At 32.4% G+C, this 27,798-nt stretch overlaps 1 protein-coding gene across 1 annotated transcript; it reads left to right on the top strand.

Moving 5' to 3' along the window:
* Positions 1-431: 431 nt before the first annotated feature.
* On the top strand, positions 432-17,464 carry LOC139527772 (uncharacterized). The gene is made up of 6 exons (XM_071323438.1): positions 432-552; positions 1,507-1,853; positions 3,221-3,532; positions 10,531-10,566; positions 11,359-11,433; positions 14,475-17,464. Exons 2-6 carry the CDS (start codon positions 1,637-1,639, stop codon positions 17,024-17,026), a joined length of 3,192 nt encoding a protein of 1,063 aa, XP_071179539.1. The 5' UTR covers positions 432-552; positions 1,507-1,636; the 3' UTR covers positions 17,027-17,464.
* Positions 17,465-27,798: the final 10,334 nt, after the last annotated feature.

Here is a 27,798-nt window from a genome sequence, read left to right as displayed (position 1 = left end):
ATTACTAGTATGACAGTTTCATAAGGCAAGGTATAATATACGGTATATTAACTTCATGTATTAAGGATGAAATATATGTGATTTAATTACCAATGAGCCATATATCTACAATAGATCAAATGACATGTGTACTTCCGTAGTACAATATACAGTCTTTAACAATGAGCAAAAAATATATCAATTTCGGCTGAAACAACAAGAAAAAAATAAATAAGGTAGACAGTAATCAACAAAAACCTCCGAATGACAGGCACTTTTCTTGGGACAGGCTTATCTTTTCGTATCTATCAAATAAGGGCACAGCATTTAATTAATATTTTGGTAAGAGGGTGGACAGAATTTTACGTGTTAACAGTAAACAAAGAAAATTACACCACTCGAAAATGTTAATTGTATTACCTTGAAAATCTACATATACTAAATTGTGATTACTAATTGTGTTTTAGGGGAGTGCAATGTTTTCAAGTTATTTTTGCGGAAGATGAGAAGTTTAAAGACATATGGAAAACGTTGGAATGGACAATAAATCGTTGCATGTTCAACAATATCAAGGTATATTTGATGCGTTTCCCTCGGTTTTAGTTTGTTAACCGGATTTGTTTTCTTTCAATCGATTTATGACTTTTGAACACCGGTGTACACAACAGATGCCTTACTTACTTTACCAATATAGATACCAGCAAACAATTGCTTAAAGAAAAAATAATAGCGAGGTATATTTAAAGAAAAAAAAACATGCTTTGATCCAAAATTGTGGAGCTAGAAATTATTTTAGATTTCATATTCATATTTTCCATACTCAATTTAGTGTGTATATATTTATTTATTTCTTCATCAAATATTAAGGTTTATAATCTATAATGAAGAAATGCATTTTTGAAAAAAAATGTAATATCGAGACTCCAGACGATATATGTCAACGAAAGATAAAACCGATATATCTGAACGAAAGATAAAACTGATACATCTGAACGAAAGATAAAACCTAATATGTTTATTGAAGAGCCGATCTCTACCAATTCAAACACCAAATGTTATTTTCCCCCTCTCCATAGATTACTACTCGAAAAACTGTGATAATTCTTGAACAGTTAAATCCTCGCGTAATATACAAATGTTTTCTAGAAATTTTAATGAAATTAAGAAAGTTAAAAAAAAATGGAAATCTTTCAGTTAACATGCATGTTAAAGTAAATAAAATAGTATCCGACTAACAAGAAAAGAAAATTCCAAACAAAATTCCATACTCAACACCAAAAAAGTATACTAACTGTTATGAAGGAGGTATTAAGAGTGCAATCAACTGGCCGGTCAGAAGTTTTCACATTGATGTACATGAATGTAGTTAATGGCAAATGCATTTAAATGATTTAAAATCAAAGAAAAATATTGAAATAATTCACTTGAAATCATTTATGTCATATGTTATTCGTTGTCGAAGGGAATATTAGATATACTAGATAGATTTGATCTTCTAATGCCTAATATCTGATGTCTTTATGAAAGGTTTAAACCCAGTTTGATTTTTTTTTCAGATAAAAAACAGCATGAACTCTTTCCTTACTATGATGATTTATTAACTAAAACAGTACTTGACAAGACGGTTCTTGATAGCTTGATTTCAAGGTGTGTTTTGATGATAGAAGACAGAGATGAAATTATCAAACCAGCGACACAAACTGAACGAAACAAGGTTTTACTGGATATCCTGACTAAACGACCATATGGCACCTTCAATGTGTTAAAGGATGTTTTAAAAGAATCGGATCCATACAATACTGATGTTCAAGAACTTGTCAGCAGAATGCAATGTATTGAAAGCTGTGATGAAAGTATCAGTTGTCATGATATAAGTGAGTAGTAACAGCTTTAACTATCAATTATCACAAAACGAACAGTAATATTAATTAAATTTTTGCAAATAGAAAAATCTAGTATTTTTGGCACAAAACATATTAAATGGTCATATAAAGCCATTCTGAAAATAAATGTTGCGTTCTCCTCATTGCTATAAGTTGTCATTAGGACCATATTTTTATTTGTATGATCTATAACCGTTTACTCCATAATTTGAGGCATAGTTAAAAAAAAAAGGGTCAATAATATAAGAAAGTGTTGATTACCTGATTTTTGTTAATCTTTACCACTTGTATTAAAAGATGTCAGACCACCAATAACTTCCTCCGTTATAGAACATATGTAAAAGAAGTTCTTCTCTGACACAAAATAGTGTTTTTGATATTATTGCTAACTGAAACTTACCAACAACTTTGCAGAAATGAAAGTTTTGGTGAAAGAGAAATATGTTTAGACCATTATGAACAAAAATTTACTCGTCTATAAGTTTGCATTCAAAATTCAGGATAAATGCACTCCATAGTATACTAATTTAAGATTTCCAGACAACCCGATGTTATGTTTGTAGAACCTGTGTTCCCAGGGTTAGATTGTTCTTTAAACGTAGGTTGAAAATTGGCTTGTAGAAAGGTGATACATGTACAATTCAGGGTAAACCTGGTTTCTATGAAATTGAACTTTAGGTAAAATATTTAGAAAGCTGTGAAAAGTGCAAAATTTGTTTTAACAGACAGGGATTTTTAAGGGAGTTCGCCACTCAGTTTCAAAATAATTTACTCTTCAAAACACTAGTTTATATTGATAGGGGATTAATTAAGGAATCAAAACAACAAAAAATATATATAGGTCAATGTCATGTTTTCGAGATATAAGCCATTGAAATTTTGGAGACAAAATATTTTCTCTTGACTTTTCATAGCTTTATCATTAATTGACAAGTTTAAGTTCTAAAAAACTAATAAAAAATAATTAGAATTTTATAAGACTTTTACAGATGGCTTATCATTATACATTAGATTTATAAAAGAAATAAAAGGGTCAATGGGCAATTTTTTTAAGGCATTCAAATGGATAAAACCAGAGGATTCCGAAAATCTGACAAAAAAATCCGAAAACATGACAAGATAACTTCCTTAATTGGTGTTCTGACACCTTAAGGGAGTTAATCAAAATAAAAATGTAAATGATATGAAAAATCAATACCGGCAGGTTATACAATACCAATTCGACACTTACCATCTTGTCTTAGTTCAGCATATGCAAATTGAAATCAAATCAACAATTTTGGTTATCCCTTATTTCTGTATAGTTTTGATTGACAACTAAATGGACAAACACATCTTTAACTTTTCTTATGTTTCAGTTTTCCATAAACACATTGTACAGCTACAAAAGAACTATATGAAGTTCGTCCATGATGTAGATAGCAAAACTGATATAGCTGACTACCTTTATGAAAAGAGTGTTTTAAATACTGAAGAAAAAGAGGAAGTTTGTAGTACTTCTATTACTCGACACGATAGTAATAGAATTTTATATTCGAAATTGTTTCGCAAAGGCGAAGATGCGTACACGCATCTTGTTAAAGCTCTACGACATGGACAGTATGAAGACATCGCTTTTGAAATGGAGAACTCCCAAGTTTCAGAGCATGAAATACAGTTGTTTCAAATAGGTAATTAAATTTTTTTTTTAAATAATGCATGCATTATCATTGATGTATCTTCTGGATTGACCTATATTGCCAATAGATAAAAATATCTAAATTTCAAAATTTGCCCTCAAACTTACCTTATTACAATGATGAGATCATAGAAAACAAAGCAATCTAACAAAAATAAAATTATTTCTGTAAATATAATTTAACATTAATGTAACAATAATTCAGTTCAAAAACGTATAGACAGCCTTGTCTTAGTTTTAGATGCTTAATCTTTTTTATTAGTAGTTATGTGGTTTGGGTTCTACGCTAGCTGTCAGTAACTTCAAGTGCTCTCTAAACGCGTTCAAACAAAGTGATCCCCGCCACATTCTATACGTGACTGTCCAAAGTCAGGAGCCGGTAATTGACAGTTTGTCGGATTTTTCTGTTTCTCATGCTTGTTTTTCGTTTATTGCTTTCATAGTTTGTTCTTATGCTGTGTCGTTATACCACTGTTCCGGGATAGGGAGAAGTGTTGCACCAACAAACAAGTTTATCCCCGCCACGTACTGTATGTGTCTATATCAAGTTAGAACCTGTAAGTCAATGAATATCGTTTGTTTTGTTTTTTGTTCATTATCAGTGTATATAAAGTGCGAATCCAGCTAGTTAATTTTTACTGTTATATGCGGGTATGTCTATTGTAGAATAAAGGATCATGGGAAAACTGTATTTGTTTATGTTTTGAAAATATCAAGTTAAGTGATTTGAAGATAAGTTTTAACATATTTTCATTGTGATTTGTCTTTATAATATACAAACATAGCATTAAAGTTCAAATAAGTGTTATAAAAGCATCATAATATAGCATATCGATTATTGAAAGCGATCCATTTTAGCTATAGATGCGATGAATTATCAATGTTAGTGCAGTCATTATTAATGTACAATTTTCAAAGATGCGAGGAATTTTTATTGTAGAATTATGTGATAAATGCACTTGCAACAAACGAAAAAACTTAGTTGATGACTTTAGGATTTATGATACATGTATTTTCAAATTGAAATACAAACTCCTCATTCATTCTTCATCAAATATATAGCTTTTCAAACTTGTAACAAAAGCGATTCTCAAAATGAAAAATTCTAGATCCGCGAATGGATACTACCGCAGAGGTAAAACCATACACATTTGGGTTATTGTACACGAAATGATTGCTACAATTCATTTTTGTTGATTTTAGACCCTTTGGAACTCTATGTGGGCTGTTTCAGCAACTAGACAAAAAATCCCCAAACTAGATACACGGTTAGATTCAGCATGTCAACGAATCCCAAATATCTATATTAAAGGACTTTTGTCTTTAAATTTGGACCCCTCAAAATTGAAAAAGGGACCAAAAATATAAAAAAATGCATGCATCGGATACATTTGTTATTGAAGGCATGACTGTAACAATAGGATTGACATACACAAATATCTTATTCTGGGGGTCTCATTGGGGGGGGGGGGTTCTGATCCCGGATCCCGCTTACTGTTTTGGCAGATTCCCGTATTCCGCTTATTGTTTTGGCAGATTCCCGTATTCCGCTTATTGTTTTGGCAGATTTCTGTGTCCCGCTAGACTTCATTTCTCGTTTTTCACGACACAATCATTTGACTTTCACCTGTCACGCTTGCAAAAAATCGGCAATCCGGCGTCACGCTTATACCCAAATGCGACCCACTATTTTACTCTACTCTGAATCATATTAAGCCCATTATACATATATTAAAAAAGTAGTGTGGATTTTTTTATACCTTTTTTTCCCGTCTCGTTTCGTTTTTGAGCCATATATAGATGTCGTATGTGACAATGAGACAACTCTCCATCCGAGTCACAATTTATAAAAGTAGACCATTATACGTAAACATACGGTCTTCAACATGGAGTCTTGGCTCACACCGAACAGCAAGTTATAAATGGCTCCAGTGTAAAACCTTTTAAACGGGAAAACAAAGATTCAATCTATATCAAGATGTACGTAATTAGTGGTGAAGTGTCATGGAAATGGATAAAAAAAATAAGGATAAAGATCCCTATACGCTTTATAAGAAACTAAATGGAATACATTTGAAATAAATGTTATTTCTATTGAATTTATTAAGAGTGTTTTAAAACCAAACTTTCCTCCGTAAGTTAAATTTTATCAAATCTTTCTCTTACTTTATCTATTGTTTGAGCAAGTCGGCTAAATTAAGGCCTTACAGCTAATTTCATAATGCATGCAAAGCAAAACTTTGGGTGGCTTGCTTGCTTTGTTTGTTTAATTGTTTATACAAACTTTGTAAATAAGATTGACATTTTTAAACAATATGATTAGGCATATGATAGTTTAACCTGTATTTTTAATATTTGAATTAAATTGGGTGTTATCATAACGATTATCCAATAAAAGAAAAACAAGCAAGTCAACTAAAGTCTTGCTCTACATGCTTAAAGAAATGAGCTGTAATAGATAAAAAAAAAAATAAAAAAAAATTATACAGTGAAAATGCACCGCATAAACAGTACTAATGATTCGCTCCACAGTAAAAATGAAAGAAGAGTATCATTATTCGACAGTAAACATGACTAGCATTACGAAATCATCATAGTGGAATTTAGTTAAATATGAAGAAACTGAATGACAAAACATATCTACGTTATACAACTTTATTAATTGTATTAAAATGAATATTTTGTACTGCAACAACATCTTACCTGTTAGTTATAAAGCACCTGCACGATCTGTTCGTGAAATGTCATAAATATTCACCTATTTTGGGTATATATTTCAAAGCTGGATGGCTTTAGGCGCGATAAAACCCCGCTCGCATCTCTTACTTTGTTTTATTAATATTATGTATTTCTGAACATATACATTTTAACTAATTTTCTTCATTTTCTTCGAAAGTAAAAAAAAGTTCGTCTGTTTATTTATCATTCTACATTAGACATTTATGGCATATACAGTAAAAATGATATTTTAGGATCCGCACTTTACATACACTGATTATTATGAACATAAATTAGGCCGTTAGTTTCTTGTTTGAATTGATTTACATTTCTCATTTCGGGGCTTTTTATAGCTTACTATTCTGTATGGGATTTTTTAATTGTTGAAGGACAAACGGTGACCTATGGATGTTAACTTCTTTATCATTTGGTCTCTTGCTTAGAGTTGTCTCATTGACGATCATACCACGTCTTCTAATCTTTATATGGAATTGGTAAATAGATAAACATTTTGTCATTGATTTTCGAGAGAAATAAGTACTGCTTTTCATAGAGTATTGTTTATATCAGGCTTTCAATCACTGTGTCTAAACCACACCGGCAAAATTTGCTCGGACTCGATGGTATCTAACATCCGGCACAATGACGGAACACCAATAGACAAAAGAAAGGTAGGTTTCTCCTTATTTTTTTTATTCTTTTTATGATATCGAAGAATATATATACATATACAACTATTTTCTATTGTGAGATGCAATATTTTCTTCAACCGTTCTATATTAACGGAGAAATAAGTCAAAATGCATGTCAAAATGACGAATTGAGTGAACCTTGCCTCGAAATTGTTTAATTTCTCGTTAAATTGTTCACATTGTACGGAAAGAAAGGTACGGGAAGATAGATATCGACACGGAGATTGCAAATTTAGTTATTATAAGCATCTCCATAATTGTATTTCTGTGTATGATACGAAAGAAAAGGGTCATGTCAAATTAAAATAAACCGGTTTCGTCAATGTTGTTACTACACAATCACCCGGTTTCGTCTACATATATCACCCGGTTTTTTTTTGTTTTTTTTTAACAAACAATTTATGAAAAGAAACTTTGGCACGGATCTGAACATTGTCTTTCGAGAATTTAAATATATATTTATTGTAAAGTAAACTTGGCGTGTTAAAATCTATTTTAAACGGGCACTTTTGGACATAGTTAATTATGATAATACACATTTTCCTAATGAAAGTCGTATTCCTTATTTCACTAACTTCAAACTAATTTTAAATGGAATATAAATACTGAATAGCAAACACTGGTATCTAATTATTTTGTAACATTATTATATTTTCTTTGTTTATAATAGTAGTATGTAAAGATGAAAAATAAAAGGATGTGTTTTGATTGTGCCATAATTTTAATTTACTATACTATATTATATACACTTAGTTTACAATATTTACTATCAATTATTAATACATTTATGCATTCAATCATTGACGAACAGTCCCAAACCGACTATAGTCTATACTGTTCTGCACAAATTAATCATGCATGCAGTCCTGCCAGATTTTCTGGTACTTTATATACTGTGTTACTTGCGCACTAAAGCGAGTTTTCACACTTACGCATCCATAACATAGCAGTGAGATTTGTAACTTTCTCCCCGTTTCTGGTAGGCACATTTATTTTCATAGGCATGTTTTTCACATTATTTTTACAGTTCAAATTCATTTTTTGTACAGTTCAAAATCAATTAAAACTTCAAGATAACTTTCTAAAACAATATCTGACAGTTTTGTATTTTCAATGTGTATAAAAGTTGGTTTGCAAAACATGACCGTCATTTATATCTAGGTCTTATTAAGAAGAAGTGACGGTAACCACTTATCCCATAAACATTGACAATGAGACAACTTTCTTTTAGACACAAACAATATGTTGAATTAATCAAGTTTAGGTCAGCGTATGCCTTAAACAATGAGAAAAACACACAAACTGCATGAAAGCAAGCTATAACAGGGCCCTAAATTCTAAATGTAAAAAAATTCAATCACTCTAAACCAAAATTTTAAACATCACCAAAAAGTAAACAGAAGTTTAAAATATTTATATAACTAAGAAGTGTATAAAGTTCAATGCCGTTATAATACTTCGTTTTTGAAATATGGCGCGACATGTTAAAAAACCCCACATTCCTGTTTCACTTACATTTTCTGTAACTCAAAAAGATTTTTTGATTTTCACTAAAAGGTTTGCAGATCGTTTGACCATTATAAGAAATAACTATGTTAAATTTTAAGAAAATAAGATAAGCTGTCCTGAAGTTACGGTGCAACATGTTTATGCTGGACAGACTGATAGATAGACGGATAGACGGACGGACCGAATGACTGATAGATGGAGGAACGGACGGATGGAAGGACGGACGGACAGACGGGTGTATACAATAATACTTCCTGTCAAAATTGGGACGGGCGTGTAAAAACGCAAAGAAATGAAGAAAAAAAACTCGTAAGTAAAGGTCAATAAGTTTTATTAGGATATCGGCCAAGTCGATTTATTTGTATATTTGTCTGCCTTATCATTTTTGCTATATAACTTTATATATATTTGAAAAAATGTATAGAAATCGATAAAAAGAACTTGATATTCGGCATTTATTATAATAAACATAATCCAACTCACATAATCCGATTTCCCGGGTATCCCTGTTTTCTCATTTCTTACAATATTTTAATTCGGTATACACTTTATAAGATAAGTGGCGAATCTAGATGACGTATAGGTTGCACGCCCCGACCCCACCTTTGGTTGCCAAAACTATATTGATTCCTGTATTTAACGATTTTGTAAAGCAAAAAATAATCAAAATATTGTTCGACTCGCTACGCTCAGCGGTATGTAAAAGTTGTTCGAATTACGTCCACTTTGAAATAAACTGAATCCGTTTGTCCGTATATATATTGTCAAAAAATATTGATCAACGTCAGTGTACGATCATCATACCATAACGGCGACAGTACAGACTCTTTTTTTTTTTTTTAGTAATGTTAACAAAATAATTATTATTGAATTTTGTCGATGACCTGAGACTATTTATTATACTAATTTGTACATAGCAGTATAGTTACAATAAGGGATAAAAAAAATTATTTTAATGCATGGTAGTTGTAATCCTACATTTATTTTCTATGTCGATTATGCATGCATATACCAATGTCTTATTATCAACGTTTATCCTTAAGAAGATTTATTTTTAACGATTGTAGAAAAGATTACATACATAGAATGATTAGATTACTTATAAAGGTGTCCATCCTTTTGTGCGAGAAAATCACATATCAATTGTGTGTTTCGATTTTTAAGACCGTAAACTTTAATTTCAAGTTTAAACATGTTCAGCATATTTTCCCATAACTCATATAGAAAACGCATATTTAGAGAGCTTTAATCTCAATATGCTGTTAAAATTTTTCGGAATGCAAAGTATATTAAAATATTTGTGTTCTATAAGAGTAGGAATTCAAGTTTTTGCTTATTATTTATTTGAATCTGTGACTCATATAAATAATAAGTCGTTGTCAAGTGAACGAAATTGTTTTCCAACGACCAACAAAACTCCTTTTAAACGCTGAAGTAAAATAATCAATTATAATGTAATGCGATTATGATTTTTTTTTATTTGACCAAACCGAGTTATGCATTTTTAAATCTATGACGAAACCGGGTTGTATACATTGACGAAACCGGCCAGTTCCATTTTGACATGACCCATTTCTTTCGTTCCATACACAGAGATACAATTATGGAGATGCTCATAATAACTAAATTTGCAATCTCCGTGTCAAAATCTATCTTCCCGTACCTTTCTTTTCATACAATGTGAACAATTTAACGAGAAATTAAACAATTTCGAGGCAAGGTTCACTCAATTCGTCATTTTGACATGCATTTTGACTTATTTCTCCGTTAATATAGAACGGTTGTAGAAAATATTGCATCTCACAATAGAAAATAGTTGTATATGTATATATATTCTTCGATATCATAAAAAAAAATAAAAAAATCAGGAGAAACCTACCTTTCTTTTGTCTATTAGTGTTCCGTCATTGTGCCGGATGTTAGATACCATCGAGTCCGAGCAAATTTTGCCGGTGTGGTTTAGACACAGTGTCAATATAGTCCCAGTTAATGTTGACAATATTGATTTAGTCATTAAAACGGCCATTAAAAGTGTTTTATTTATACATACAGTTAGTTTGTCTTGTTTCAGGAATGAAGAAACTTCAAGAAAGAGGGAAGGAAAGAGGTAAACCCAAACTTAAAAGAAATATTTCAAGTCTCATTAGATGTTACAAATGATATAAGTGTGATCAGTGTTTCATTTTTCAAAGCACGATTAACTTTTCAACGTGCGAGTCTAGCACAGTTTTGTGAAAAAGATTAACCAATTTCATGTTAAATGGTCAGGTGAGCTCGAGACGAACAGTTTATGAAGCCGAATTAATAAAAACTTTAAGGATATTTGATATTTTTACAAGTTTTAAATGCCTAGTAAAACGAGAAAATAGTGAAACAATCATACATTTTTAAGTTAATAAGGTCAGTTAGGGATTTGGTTATTAACCGAAACTATCTGTCAATATAACAAAGATTGAAACTTGACAAAGTAATGTATATAAGTAACACGACCGCGGGTGTCGTGAGTGGAGCCGGATCTGCTTTTCGTCCTGAACACACGATATCCCCATTTTTGGTGCAGTTCATGTTGTTGGTCTTTCGGTCGTGTCATGTTTTGTGCCATGGCTTATGAGTTTGGGTGTTTTGTTGGTATCTTAAACCTCATTTTTATTTGTCAAAACAATTTATCAACAAATTTGAAAAGGCTAACTTGCTGGTAAATGTTATAGGAGATGACAGTTGCTTCTGATTTCAACAAGAAATTGCTTACTATTCATGCTTATTTTCAAACAGTAAACATTGCATTTTTACAACATACAAGATACTAAATGTACTGTTTGATATAAAGACATTGTTAAAAAGATAAAGAAACCCAAAATGTCTACGTTTGCATTCAATACAACTAGTTTTACTTTTTTAGATTTTCATGCGATTCACACCAAACTAGAAGATTTAACACGTACACATGATGAAGTTATCCCTAATAATATACTTGGTAAGATCATTTAAGAAATTTTTTACAGAAATCATTTTTTTTAATTGTTTTATTTAGAAGAAAATTGTTTCATTTCATGTTTTATCAATTACTTTACTAGTACTTATGTTTGAACAAATGTTGACAATGGTTAATAAAAAGTTAACGTCGCTAAACAATGAACAATTCAACTGTTTTTTAATTCTTTGGTGTTTTGTTAAGGTTAGTAACATCAGTGAATAAGTCTGAAAAGCTACCATAAGTTTTAACATATCAGCACCTACTTGCTAATTCTGTCCATACAGCAACGCCATCAACTGTTTGGAGGTATAATCTTGTGCATTAATGACCAGCATACAATTTCACATGTTTTTTTTTTTCTTCATATTTGCAAAAATGAAAATATTTTTAATATAGATTCAAGCTGTAAATGCGCGAATTGATGGGAAAAAAACATTATGAACTGTGTTCTTTTTATTTGAATGCTTCCCCACATTTTACTTATGGGAGAAAAACGACAATTGATTCCCTCATAAGTCATTGTTTAGAAATTATCTTTGTTTTCAGTAAAGGATGGCATGCGTAAATGTTTAACATGTCCAGTACTACAGTAAACATTTCACATAAATTTTCATTGTTTACAAGTACAATGAAGTAATCGATTCAAATGTTAACCCTTCTTTCCCCTTTTTAAAGTTCAAGAAACCATGTTACCTCAAGTTTCCAAATTATTTTAAATATACACAAAATATAAAAAAAAAAGCGATTTAAAACACTCAAGATAAATTTTTATGAACTTGTTTTTTTTCTGCAATGAAATGCTGTGTTAACTATCAACAACTATCAAAGGAAATAATTTGTTTTACTCTTTTTCGTATGAAACCGGATGTGATGAACTATGATTTGGTGGTTTTTATTTTATAAAAGAGGGACGAAAGATACCAAAGGGACATTCAAACTCATAAATCTAAAACAAACTGACAACGCCATGGCTAAAAATGAAAAAGACAAACAGAAAAACAATAGTACACATGACACAACATAGAAAACTAAAAAATAAACAACACGAACCCCACCAAAAACTAGGGGTGATCTCAGGTGCTCCGGAAGGGTAAGCAGATCCTGCTCCACATGTGGCACCCGTCATGTTGCTTATGTGATTACAAATCCGGTAAATAGTCTAATTCGGTAGGTCACATTCATGAAAGGGAAGGGGATTGTAGTTACGACGTTAGGAACATATCCGATATCATTTGTAAAACGGTTATTCCATAACGGTCAACCAACTCGTGATGGCGTCCGTAAAATTTACGAAGGGATGATTTCAACTTCACCATTTGGAACTCTTGGTTTAATAGCTTCCTTGTGAGCAGTAACCCTCTATCAAGAAAATCATGATAGGACACGCAAGCACGGGAATATCGTATCAATTGGGAGATATATACCCCGTATGCAGGTGCTGCTGGAATGTTGCTACTTAGAAATGGAAAGTTCACAATTGGAAAGCTGAAATCATCTCTTTTGTCGTAAAGTTTTGTTTTCAACCGACCCTCATTGTCAATTTCTAGATGTAAGTCAAGATATGAAGCCGACTTAACTGTATCTGTAGTATCCTTTATCTCCAATTCGATGGGATAGATGCGTTCCCCATAGTCACCAAATTTTGAATTGTTTAGTGAAAGAACGTCATCTATATAGCGGAAAGTAGAGTTAAAGGATATTGCTAACTTCTTATCTTTCTTCCTAAGAAGTTCCTGCATGAAGTCAGCCTCATAATAATAAAGAAACAAGTCGGCAAGTAGAGGGGCACAGTTTGTTCCCATTGGGATGCCGACAGTCTGTTGAAAAACACGTCCTCCGAACGTTACAAATATGTTGTCAATCAAGAAATCAAGTATCTTGATAATATCGGTTTCAGAGAATTTTTTGTTTTAATCAGAGTGATTCTTTACAAAGTATGATTTATCCCTCCCTAAGACAAGATACTTGTATCTACTTTAGCCATTCTTTTTTATGAAGCAAAGTAATACCAACTCTTTCAATTTGTCTTTTAGTTTGGAATGTGGAATACTTGTATAAAGAGTAGAAAAGTCAAATGTTTTAATACTGTTACAAGATGAAAGAGAGTTAGATTGTATGTACTCTAAAATATTTTTGGAATTTTTAAGTATCCACATCTGATTCACGCCACCTCTAGAATAGGCAGTAGAACTTTTGATTTTGGATGTATATATTTATGTTGAAGTTTGAGTTGACAATACCTTGAAAGGAAGTTCACAAATCTTCATGACATTTAAAAAAAACGTAGGTACATGTAGAAGCTTCTTTGATTATTATCCAAACACAATTTTGTATAAAAATAAATAAGATTTGCTCTTTTTTTTACAAATAAATGAAGTTGGTTCTGTCTTGTATTTAACATTTAGAAACTTCCTTTTTGGTTCAAATGTTTACCATGTTTACATGACCTAAACATTTAATGATTAGAGATTATCAGTGATCTGAATTCTATAACATCTGTAGCAATTTTTTTTGAAAAATTTCTTTTGTTTTAATGTTTTTCAATATTGAAAGCTATGGACTTTTTAAGCGTAAACAATTTTGATATTTAAATAAACTTTAAATCAGAATAACAAGTGTGCCAAATATTGATGCAATGATTTTGTATTTTATATGATGTTGAAAATTTGTAAATTATGTTTTTCACATGTTGCGTTTCCTTTTTATGGGGAGACTATATATGGACAGTGATCTCGTAGAACATATTTTTCTTTTTAGTACATTTAATATTCCCTACCCTACTAACATTTTATACATAAGGATAATAGCAAACTCGCGTAAAGTTATCATCCAATGTTTTTTTTAATTATTTTAATAAATAACATCCGATTGCATAACATAAATGATTAATTTGGCAGCCCTTGTTCAACCGAAAACATGACATGTAAAAAAAATTCAGTACAGATGAACAAGGTAAGTAATAAAAGCTTGTTGAAGTTTAGATTAAATTGCAAATAATTAAATAAACTGATCTAACCAAATTATGATATTTTATTTGGCAGAGCAATTTGAACGACGTTTGAAACAGTGGAAAGAGGATGATAAAATGTATTTTAGTACTGCAGCAGAGAAACCAGTAATGACAAGTATTTTGACAGAAAATTGTGTAGCAATTGTTGGAAATTCTGGTACTGGAAAAACTTTTCTTTCACACCATGTTTCTTTGATGATGATGGATCAAGGCTATATCATAATTCCGTGTGAAAGTCCTGGTGATGTTAGACAATGGTTTAAACATGGAAGGAAAACATTATTTGTCTTTGATGACGTTTGTGGGCGGTATACTCTTAATCAACAGATTTTCAATGAATGGAAACAAAGACGTGAACATATGGAATCTCTACTTGAAGACAACTGTTGTAAAATTATGTTTACGTGTAGGCTGGATGTTTATAAAGAAGAACAATTTAGCAGTCTGTCTATTTTCAAAACTTGTCATATTGATTTAAGTTCACAAGAATTAAGACTTAGTGCTGCTGAAAGATTTGAAATAGCAAAAATGTACTTTGGAGAAAATGCCAATAAAGTCACAGAATTGTCAGAAAAATATGATTTTTTCCCACTGTTATGTAGTTTATATCATAAGCAGAAATTCCAGAAACATATAAATATCAGTAATTTTTTCAGCAATCCATTTGAAGTTTTTCAAAGCGAACTTGAGAACTTGTATCGAGAAGGGGATGCTGGTAAGATGAAATATTGTAGCTTGGTCCTTTGTGTGATGTTTAACAACACATTGAAAGAAGAAAATTTCTCTATAAAATTTAAAAAGGCAGGACCATTAATAGAAGATTTACTAGATAAATGTGAACTTAGTATTGAAACATCAATGGAACGTTTAAGAAAATCCTTGGAAACCCTCGCAGGTACATATATAGTTAAGGAAGACGGCACGTACAAAATAATCCATGATAAGTTGTTTGACTTTCTGGCAAAGTACTTTGGGGAGAAGATGATTCAGCTCTTCATTGACTATGTCAAAACTGGATTCATACGCGAGAGATTCATATGTGAGACAAAAGATAACATGGACACAGATATAGAGTTTGCTATAAGAATACCCGATAACGAAATCAACAGATATATTGAAAGACTCGTGATGGACTGGGATAATGGTTTTGTAGACAATGTATTCGATAACAGAAACATGAATTCTTCTACATTCAAAAAAAAGTTTATAAACAAATTAAACAAGCTGGACCAATCAAAACAAGAAGAACTTGCTTGTAAACACGACATAAAAAGTAAAGATATAGCACTTGGAGGAAGCTGTTATGTGGGTTCTGTAGACCTTGTCAGATGGTTGATTAGTAGGAAAAGTGACATTAACTATTGTAAAGAGGATGGTTGCTTTCCTTTATTTTGGGCAAGTCAGGAAGGACATATTAATGTTGTTGAAGAACTTCTACAACAGTCAGCAGAAGTAAATCAATATAACAACAATGGTGTATCATCTCTGCATATAGCAAGTCAAAATGGACATGTTCATGTTGTTAAAGAATTGTTAAAATATTCAGCAGAAGTAAATCAGTGTAACTTTAATGGTGTCTCACCTCTGTATATAGCAAGTCAGGATGGACACGTTGATGTTGTTAAAGTACTGTTACAACATTCAGCACATGTCAATCAATGCATGATAAATGGCGTATCACCTCTGTGGCAAGCAAGCCAGAATGGACATGTGGATGTTGTAAAAGAATTGTTACAACATTTAGCAGAAGTTAATCGGTGTGACGAGGATGGTTACTCGCCTCTGTATATAGCAAGCCAGGAAGGACATGTTGAAGTTGTTAACGAACTGTTACAAAATTCAACAAAGGTAAACCAGTGTGCCAATAATGATACATCACCCCTGTGGATAGCAAGTCAGAATGGACATGTTCATGTTGTTAAATGTCTGTTAAAATATTCAGCAGATGTCAATGTTTGTATAAATAATAGCATCACACCGCTACTGATTGCTTGTTACTATAACAGAAGGGAGGTTGTACATGAACTTCTTAAGTGTAATGATGTGGATATTGATGTTTGTGATAGTGATGGAAGCTCTGCAATTTATATAGCCAGTCAACAAGGCCATGTTGATGTAATAAAAGAACTGTTGCAACATGCAGCAAAAGTAAACAAATGTAAAAATAATGGTGCATCACCTTTGTATATAGCAAGTGAGATTGGACACGTAAATGTTGTTAAAGAACTGTTACAACATTCAGCGACAGTAACACTGTGTGACAATGATGGTGTATCCCCTCTGTATATAGCAAGTCAGAATGGCAATGTTGATGTGGTTATAGAACTGTTAAAACATTCAGCAGAATTAAACTTATGTGACAATAATGGTGTATCACCTCTCTCTATCGCATGTCAGGAAGGACATGTTAATGTTGTTCAAAAACTGTTAAAACATTCAGCAGACGTAAATCTATGCGACAATGATGGAATATCACCTCTGACTATAGCAAGTCAGAATGGACATGTTGAGGTTGTCAAAGAACTGTTACAACATTCAGCCGACGTAAAACAGTGTGACAATGATGTTGATTCACCGCTGTGAAAAGCAAGCCAGTAAGGATTGATGATGTTGTTGAATAACTTTTACAGCACTGAAATACCTAAAAACTGTGGCTTTAAATGGAAGAATACATCCAAGTCCAGTTCAAGACAATAGACAATTCGATAAACTTTTCTACTATTGGAAGAGACCGATTTCATTGAGCCGCAAATCCTCTGAAACCATACAAAGTCGGAAATATTTGTGATAAGACGTATAAATTAAGTATTTTGTACTTCCAATCTTCTTTCCACAGAAAAGCAACTTTTTGAGAAAATATCCCAATTCGGAGAACGTTATCGATCTGTGTCTTATGCGCTTTCCGGCATACTCAGTCAATGTACTGCCAACAGAATGTATCTCTATATGTAAAAAGTATAGGTCAATGCTGTTACAAATTTGTTTGTTTTCTTTGGGATTAAGATTATAACATAATCTTGACTGTTGTATTTTGACATTTTTACCTATTATTTTTGTTTGATTTTGTTCGCGCATCGTTGTCAATATAATGGAATTTGATGCGACTGTCACACAAGTAAAAGGTTTAGTAAGCTATGAATCCAAATTTCTATGTAGGAAAATATCTGTTCCAAGTCAGCTTATGACATGACAGTTGTTATCCATTCGTTTGATGTGTTTAAGCTTTATATTTTGCCATTTAATTAGGGACTTTCCGTTTTGAATTTTCTCGGAATTCAGACTTTTTTACTGATTTTACTTTTTAAACCATCCCAGTCCCTTTTGTTTTTCACATAATTAATATTACTATCGGAATCGGTATCGGATTCGACAAGGAACCTGCTAATTAATGGTATATGTCACAGCATTACCCGATTCTTGTTACCTAATCTGTACGTTCCCGTCTGTATGGCGCACAACCAAATGGTGTATTAGAGATTTGCTATAAACACGGGTAATAATCACACGTAATTGTACCGGGAACAACTGTGCACCAAATGACAATACAAAATCTAAAAATCTAGGCTTACCATAAGGCGTAGGTTCTTTAATTATATGATGAACCCGCAATGTCACGATAATGTTCTAGTTTGTTCTAGTTACTGTTATATCAAGGTGAGAATCCACATTGATGCCACAATGATGAATTCCCTGTGAGGTAATGTTCGAGGTAAAGATTTGATTTGTGTTTTTTTTTATTTTCAAGATGAAACATGTGAAATTAAATACCACAGTATTAAGACACACCTTGTAAAAGAACAAGTAACACTGATAAGATCAATCAAATCGTAATGGTATAATAAGATATTCTTATTACAACTGATTTGGTAGCAGTAAAGTTAGTATTTAATGAGGTTATTCAAATCCCTCAAAGGTCCTGCTAATTAATTTGTTGGCGTATGGAAGTGTATTGTTTTTAATATAAACAAGCTCGAGCGAGTTTTTAAGTTCATTGCCAAATCTATAGGAGTTTGCATGTCTAATTAGTAGTTTCTGTCTCGGTGGTAAACAGGTGCTCCGAGGAGGAGGGAAAAAACTCAGTATAAGACAAACTGGAATATTTCTCAGTAGTGCTAGTTTGAAAAATAATTTCTTTCCGAAAGGTGCGATTTAAGTTTTGTCTCTGTGTGATATGGGTGCTTCCCCGGGGTAGGGGTTACTCCCTTTATTTTGTGGTACGAGTGTGCCGCAACACAGGATCGCTTTTTCATGCCCTGCTGGTTAGAACAGGGTCCGTTTTTCATGTCCTGCTGGTTAGAACAAGGTTGCTTTGTCATGCTCTGCTAAGAGCAACATGGTCTTTTTTTAAAACAAAGTATTTCATGTATTTGTCTACATCAGGATAGCGTATCTACCTGTTTAAGTTACTGTCTAGAACCCGGGTCTAGAACAGCATCTAACAGGATCATTTCCCGTGTATATTTTAACACCTGTCATCTTTAACAGTTTTACAATATGCCAAACTATGGTATTTCTGTTTTGTTTTAACTTGTACCAGGGACATTCTATATTTACGTTAGTATAGACTGTCCCTGATTAAATTGGTCGGGACCAGCTGCAGTGCCGGTTGCACGACGAATCTGTTATTGTACTGCGTAGCGAGAATGGCAGAGTAGTAAAGATTGACCGTCTGTCTGTTCCTATGTTTTAGTTTGATTGCTATATTTAATTTTAGTCACTCAATAATGAATCGTTTGTCTACTTCTTCCATGACTCTATATAGTTATGTTTTAAGTCCTGGGGTTTAGTGCGATCGAACTGAAATAAGAATTCAAATTTCACTTTTTTTATATCTTACTTCTGTTATAATAGTTTTGATTTAAAAAAAATAAGATTGGGATTAGTATATCAGTGATTTGAAAGCGATGTATGTCGTGGCGTCACAAAAAAAAATCACGTGTCTATTTAGATGGCAACAGATTGTTAACATGTCGAAATTCCAGACTATTGTGTGTAAGACAACACCAAAAGTACACAGAAAAAGATCGATTAACTGAAACCGAAGAACGTGTTATGCAACTAATTTCTGACTATGCTATCTTAGACAGACCGAATCAATCATATAAAATTGGTCAGGTTGTTCGTATAACAAATCAGGGAAAAAACAGTAGTACTAAAAATTCCTGTTCCATATGATCACGAAAACAAGAAAAACATTATTACAACGTTTCAAATGTATGAAAATATCAAACGAAACACGTTTACAGACCAGTTATTTCAACACTTGGACTACCCTTTGGTGACATAATTACTCGTTTCAATGTTACAATTAAGGAGGTATGAGAGTCTAAATTAAAAATGATAGAATTTCTTCATACTTTACCAAAACGTAGAATTAATTGATATATGTTCAAAAATTTGACAAAAATGATAGGTAACCGCGAATTTTCTCAAGCTACAGGTTGTGACAAATTGACATATTTTGTATGGATTATACAGGAAAAATCATCATTATGTGATTAAAAGCTAAATTAAATGATAGAATTGTAAAATAAAATACGAGAAGATCACAGGGTCACTGCACGTTTTTTCCTGCTAAAAATCAAAATAGCAAAATTCCATGAAGATTCCTTAAAAAAATGCACTATTTTAGAGTTACTTCCCCTTAAAATGCCACTTTTAAAACATTTAAAATCAAGCACAAATAATCTTCACTTGTAAAAATATCAATATTTATAAGTTATAATCTTAAAAATGTGTTCTTTCGAATGAACATTCACATTAGTATGTATTCCTGCATCAATTTTGCTAACTTGATTGAAAATCTAGACCTTCGTTTCTTTTTTTTTTACAATCCAAGATGGCGGAAGACACCAATACCACCTTAATGGCGAAATTAATCTCCAGTTGTGCCAAAATGAACGTAATGAAATTATGCGACTCATATCGCGAAATATTTCTCTTACTAAGAAAATTAGGACTTCCGATGAAGAAAGTCTGACTGTGCATAAGTTGAAAGGGGCTTTGAGCATCACCACTTTACCAGTGACCATTAATTTGGGTATTGAGGAACACATGAATGATGTTACCCCAATAAAAAAGAATCTGCTAAATGTGTTTGACATGCTCAGGAAAAAAGTGTCGCCTATCCCCCAACTCAATAAAGACATATAATTATTGAACCTGTAAAGAAGCTAGGATAGTAGTCATTTGGCAATGCGTGACAACGCAGCAGTAGAACAAGGAAAACACAATGACAGAGGTTTTTAACACCCCACAGTCATTTTGACAAATCTAAAAATGCTTCAGAGATCAGTCACATCAGCCGTTCAGAGTGTTAACTACGTGGGCTCAGTTGTGTCAAAAAAGAAGAGAACGTGGTCTATCCTGATTGGACCATTTACTAACTAAGCGCTAATTAGGTAGCTGATCCAAAGCTAGAAGACATGAAAAGTAGTAACATACACACAAATACTTTTGACACTAAGAAAACCTCTACTTACACATGCCTTATGTGGTATGGCCAATAGCAGATGCTGTCACAGGTACCAATGTACCGACCAGTGACGCCCCAACAAACAACAAAGTTCAGACATATGAAAGAACCATTGAAAGTACTATTGATATGACTTTGATTCTAATGGCGTAAATAAGAAGAAACAAATTATTGATGGATCTGTAATCATTATAGATGATTCTGATTCGTCGAGCAGTGAGGAGAGTAATATATATTGACAGCTCTTCTGGCAGTTCTTCATCAAATTCACCCACAAAAGACACAGTGGAAACCATTAAGGTGAACATTGATGTAGACAATTCGTTCGATTTGGAACATGTTTATATATCAAATAGTAATTGTGTGAGTATATGAGAGAAAAAGGTGTGTGATATTTTTATTCAAAGTAGTAGCTTATCTGAAAAGCTGACTTAAGTAACTGGCTGGGTTATATATGACGACTAAAAATTTAATCTTGTCCAGGACGATAAATATATATATATATACGATATGTATATCACAGCAAATTATAACATCATTAACTATCTTTCATTACGTTCAATTCTAACTAACTTAACTCTATTTTTTTTTATCTTTTCACTGTACTAGGAATTTTTAGATTTAAGCATTATTTACTTAACTTACCACAAATTTTCAAGAAAGCCTTATGCAATTTTAGATGTCTTAATTCTCGACTCCTTATTAAAAGGGGTCGCTTTTGTGGTAGATAAGGTGACGACAGAATTTGTGACATTTGTAATTAAAACCAACTAGGTAATGATTATCATTACTCGTTTGATTGTACATTTCAATGATGAAAGAAAATCATTATTACCGTGTTATCTTATCCAACCATATTGCTGACAAATGATATAAGTTTTTTAATTCTAACTTTTCAAACATTAATAATTTCCATTTGAAAGAGGTCTAAGAGCCAATTTCCCCAGAATTTTTTTTCACAGAAGGGCCAATTTCAAAAGTGCTGAAAGAACAAAATTTACTATAAAACAAAAAATAAAAATGCTTTTTGATCAATATTTCGATTTTCATATATCATGAAATGTGTGATAAATAGTTAATTTAACCCCCCAAAAAGGATGAAAGTCCAATATGCGGAATTTATGGTGTTTTTAGGTGGAAAACCAATAATATTTTGAGCCTACAATTATATGTTAACGCCATTTATAACCAAGTTTCAGGTTTTCAAGTTCAACTTGAACTTGAAAACCTGAAATATAATTGTAGGCTCAAAATATTATTGGTGCATTATTAATTTTGTATGTAAAGCTAGGTTAAAACATCACTTCATGATTTCTTCAAATTATGAGAAAGAAAAGGACATATTGGAAAATTTTATCACATTGAGTGAGCAGTGTTACTTACCGTTATGTATTATTCTGTTTGATTTAATTATCCGTTGTAAATTTATAAATGACATTCCAATGTTGTATGTTTATCTGTATTAATTGTTTCTTGTCATAAATACTATATGTATTGCTTTCACTATGTTTTCACTGAGTCACAAACACAACAAAGTTTATTTTACTGTAGTATATCAAGATTGATTGTCGTAATCGATTACTGTGACGTGATAAGGAAGAACGTTGGTATTAAAAATATAAATAAGGAACACTTATAGAGCTACCTTCAGTCGTGACTCAGCTCCGAACGATAACTGTGACGTCATAAGGAAGAACGTTGGTATTAAAAATATAAATAAGGAACACTTATAGAGCTACCTTCAGTCGTGACTCAGCTCCGAACGATAACTGTGACGTCATAAGGAAGAACGTTGGTATTAAAAATATAAATAAGGAACACTTATAGAGTTACCTTCAGGCGTGACTCAGCTACGAATAAATATAAGACTCAAGATTCAAGGTTAGTATATTAATTCATATAAGCATACTTTCGGTCTTTAAAAAAGACGACATAACTGCACAACTATTTACACCACTGTCTCGATACCACTGCTGGTGGACGTTTCGTCCTCGAGGGTATCACCAGCCCAGTAGTTAACACTTCGGTGTTGACATGAATATCAATTATATGGTCATTTTTATAAATTTCCTGTTCCAAAACATTGAATTTTTCGAAAAACTAAGGATTTTCTTATTCCAGGAATAGATTACCTTTGCCGTATTTGGCACAACATTTTTGGACTTTTAGGTCCTCAATGCTCTTCAACTTTGTACTTGTTTGGCTTTATAACTATTTAGATCTGAGCGTCACTGAATGCCAGACGAGCGTTTCGTCTACACAAGACTCATCAGTGACGCTCAGATCATAATAGTCAAAAAGCCAAACAAGTACAAATATGAAGTCCATTCGCTAGCATCTACAGTTCAAAATGTCATAAATTTCATCGTACCCATTTAACAGTAATACACAAATACAACTTGTGCTCTATTGCCTGTAAATCCTATAGTTCTACACCTTCTCCTACAAATTTACATTCCACTTATCGTTAGGCTTGTGTTAATCCGTTTTATAGAGATGCAATAGACCAGTCCTTGTTTTCTATAAAATGAGGCAAATCTTCAACAGTGCCAACCAGAGGAAAAACAAAGACGATGATTTCACTGTCATTATGAATGTAATAACTGAATCAGCTGATTGGATATCTAATTCAGAGGACATGGCTTATGCCGACGCAGAACTAATATATACAAATTAACCTAAAAAATAAAAACATGCAATTAACATTGCTGATAAAATTACTGGTAAAAAAATAATGAAAATGCTGATGTCTTTATTTACTGCAAAATCAGCAAATTTGTCCACCAAATCCACCAAAGAATGAAAGACGTTCAATCTATAAGATAGTGGCTTGAAAGACAATTACAGAACCAGAAACCCGTAACGAATCAAGAGTATGTTAATCACTCAAAATTTGAAACAAAATCTAAGATCATTATTAGATCTTCAAAACCTAAGATCAACCAGCATGTTAGAAAAACAACTAAACGTAAATCAAATGATACATCATCTTCTTCGAATCCAAATACCACATACAAGAAATTGTTTTTCAAGCAGAGAAAATTAAGCGTATCTCTTCTTCTAAGCAGAATAATTTAGCGAATTAGATTCTTAAATTATATTAAATAACAATATTACACATGACATGTATATAAATGTCCTCATGCTTTTGCATTCCTTCATAATACTTGACATATTATACGAAAATTTTTATGGTCTTGACATTTTCAGATCTACAGTTTTATGTTTATCAAATGGATTTACCTGTTTACGCTCTATCCGTTTAAGAACAGTCAAAATTACTATTCATTCATCTTGTTTCATTCAAGGCCAAGACTATCTAACATTTTTCAAATTCACGAATTTCTATAGTTTTTAAAATATTGGTTACATTGCTCTAGTTTCCGGAAACCCTTATCGACTTTGTAATCTTTTTTTTACTGTATTTCTTAGTCGATTGAAGTGTATTCACGTGTGCTGTTGGAGTACGATAAATCATACTAAAACGGTTCTATTTCTATTTAAAACTGATACAGTACTTTATTGTAAATTTAATAAATATAAAATTGTTCAAAATTAAGATATAAATAAATAATAACTATAGGTTTTGAGTTATGTCGAACTCATCTCTTACTAAATAAGGAATCGTATCGGAAAATTTTCCGAATCATGTGGAATTTTCACAGTCCAGTTAAAATGAACCCTTCCTATACTAAAAAGCATTGATTGGTACAGATACATAGTCTGACATGTTTTTACAACAGAAACCTTATTTTGTTAAAAGAAGATCAAGGAAGAAAAACGAAAAGATGAAGTTTACAGAAGATTAATCGATGAGAATGAAAAATAGATAACATCCCATTTGAAAGCATAACATATCACAAGAGTTGCAATAAATCTTTTTACAAGTAAGCACAACTTTTAGTTCTGTTTGTGTATTTGGCAAATGTGAAGCCTTTAAGCAAGCCAAACAACTTCATAAAGTAACCTCTGAGGAGAGAACTCAAGCTGTATTGAGTGTTGCTACATATATCTCCAACAATGATATGATTTACAAAATTACTCACAATAATTTTACCAATAAAGCTTTATACCATCGAGCGTGCATTACTAAATATTTACTAAAAGATTGGAAATCCGAAAGTAGAGAGCTTCATTTCTGAACAAGAAACAGCATTTCTTACATTTTTTTCGACGATGAAAGGTGACGTGACTGTACTCAAAAAAGTAATCTCGACAATTGCTACACAATATTCAATTAAAACTACAAACATATTTTGGGCAGTCTAAAGTCATACAGCCTCAACAAGGCCAAGGTATGTCCAATATTGTATACAGTAGCTCTGAAAAGCTGTCTTTTGTCCTATAGACGGCTAACCTTTTAAAATGTGATAGTCAGTTGGTAAGATTTAAAGATTTTAACATTAAAATGTGTTATACAGTCTGTCAAATCTAAAGATCTGAGCAGTGTTTCCGACACTGTGTGCAATGAAGAATAAATACTTTATGTAGCTGCTGGTATTTTCCGGAAGCAGATTAGAAAAGTTGTAATCCAATGTGATGAATATCCATTACTAGTATGTGAATCATTCTATTGAAATTATGCCGCCTGCTTTACAAACATTTCTGCATTGTCTTTTGGATAATGGCACATACACGGCAGTACACAAAGAGTATGAAAAACCTATTGACAAAGCTCGTAAATGTATTAGCAAAATTTATAGTATCAAAGTTTTTTTTACTCCTTTTCATTTAAGCTTGGCTCTACAAATGCACCACATCTGTGGATCCGAACTCTTGTAGATACATTCAACAGTCATAGGTTTTGCGCATCATAATAATGAACTTAGACGATATTTAACGAGTGAAGCTGATTAAAAGATTAGAAAAATGAAAGTCGGGCATACATTCTACATGGTATTGATTCTTCTTCTGGGGAGTCAAACCTTATTCAAGAAGGTGCGGACAGTACAATTGAGAATGGAAAGGGAGAATGTGTAAAAGAGGCAACAATCCGACCATGGACAGACAACAGCAGAAGGTCACCAACAGGTCTTCAATGCAGCGAGAAATTCCCGCACCCGGGAGCTAAATGTGTCGAGCTAAATACAGAAACAATAGATGGAAAGTTACATTCCATTCAATGACTAGGGCTGTGTTTAAAGTAGTTTTTCATCACCAGCATATACCCCTGTTGCGGATATAAGGATAATAACTACAATCATAAATAAATATATCAAGGTCTAAAGGGTGCTTTTAACGGTATATTAAAATCACGTTGTTGCTCTTAATAATTTCTGTTAACTGTACTAGATGAAGCATCTTGATGCGAGAAACAAATTTCTAAAGCTTTTATATTGTGTATATAATGTCTACAGAAGAACCACTTAATATAATTGCTGAGGAAGAAACTTTTGATCAAGAAAATTTATGGAATTTTATTTTTCTACAGACATGCATTGTCTTCTTGCAGATTGTGAATTTGGTGGAAGGTTTTTGTCTAACCCTAAATGTTCAAGGCACTGGGAGGAAAGGCGCATGTCATCAGTGCAGAAGTTAAGAGTGCCCGATCGTGATTCAATACTGCCGCAGTCGTCTAAGGAGAAGATCGGATCTCAATTCACACATAAAATTTGTATATGGAAATATAAAAACGACACCAGAATCGTACTAAAATCTAAGAAAGTGGTCTACTTCATCGTCAGTCTATCATACCCACTGCAAACACATCTTCTTCCACAATCACAGTAACTTCAAATTATGTAAGCCCTTACATTGGAAGTTTGAAGTCAATGTGACCTCATTTATTGTTCCCTCTCCAATGGTAAACTCTTAGAGTACTTACATCAGTCTTGGGTGTAACCAAGATGATGAAATAAAATTCAACGTCCCTCTTTCTGTCTGTCTACCAGCTACATGTAATGCTATTTCCACTTCTACACCTCAACCTTCATCATCTGCACTTATTTCGATTTTACAACCCACCAAAACCAGAGTAAGCTAGGAGGAATACCAGAATAGGCCTGCCAAGGATCGAAAGCAAGCCACCCTTCTTCCATCCTTTTCACACTTTGTGGGATAACTTCTCCCAAAGCAGTCGTATAGATTTGAGGGAAGTGTATCCTTCCCCTATACCAGACAAAATTCAAGAGGTACAGGAACATATTCGCACTAGGTGAGACTTTATGGACAAAGTAGAAAGACAGAGGGAGGCAACTAAAAGTAAGCTAGAGGTTCTCAGGAAGAAAGGACCGTCCCTACAGAAGTAAAAGAAAAATGAATTTGAAAATAGAGAACTGAAGAGACAATTATCCGAATATAAATGGAGGGAAACTTGTTCCCCGAGATGGAATTGTAATTGTCATTTTGAATTCAGTATTGCAAGTGTATTAGACTTTTAAAATTCGAACATTTACAAATTATTTCGCCATAAATGTTGTATTCAAAACATCATATAGCTACTGTTGATAACCATTTGACATTCTGTTTCTTCGTTTGCCGTGTTCCTTATATTCAAATAATGGTGAACTGTACATTTCATTATGGGACTATAATTGCTGTAGAGTGACTATATATATTTATATATTACATATTTCCTGTTTATTCTATAATTTCAACACCAGGACGTTGGATACTGATGAGCTGTAGATGAAACGATATCATTTTTTTTAGAGTAAGGTACAATATTGGCGTCCGCAATCGTCAATGAAAATTTAAACAAAACATGAAGTCGTGAAAATTTGTTAGGCCTGTAAGGCAGTAAATTCATTGAGATATGGGTCATTTTAAAAAAATGTCGAAATTTTGAAATTGAAAAATTTATTAAAAGTTACTTATTCATACAACCCTCTACATAAGCAAATCAAAACAAACAGTACTTTAAGAACAACATATTAAAAGA

Source organism: Mytilus edulis, chromosome 6, assembly GCF_963676685.1.
Source record: "Mytilus edulis chromosome 6, xbMytEdul2.2, whole genome shotgun sequence".
Classification (NCBI taxonomy): Eukaryota; Metazoa; Mollusca; class Bivalvia; order Mytilida; family Mytilidae; genus Mytilus; species Mytilus edulis.
Note: the sequence above shows the minus strand (reverse complement) of the source record. Positions and strands in the feature narration are given on the sequence as shown.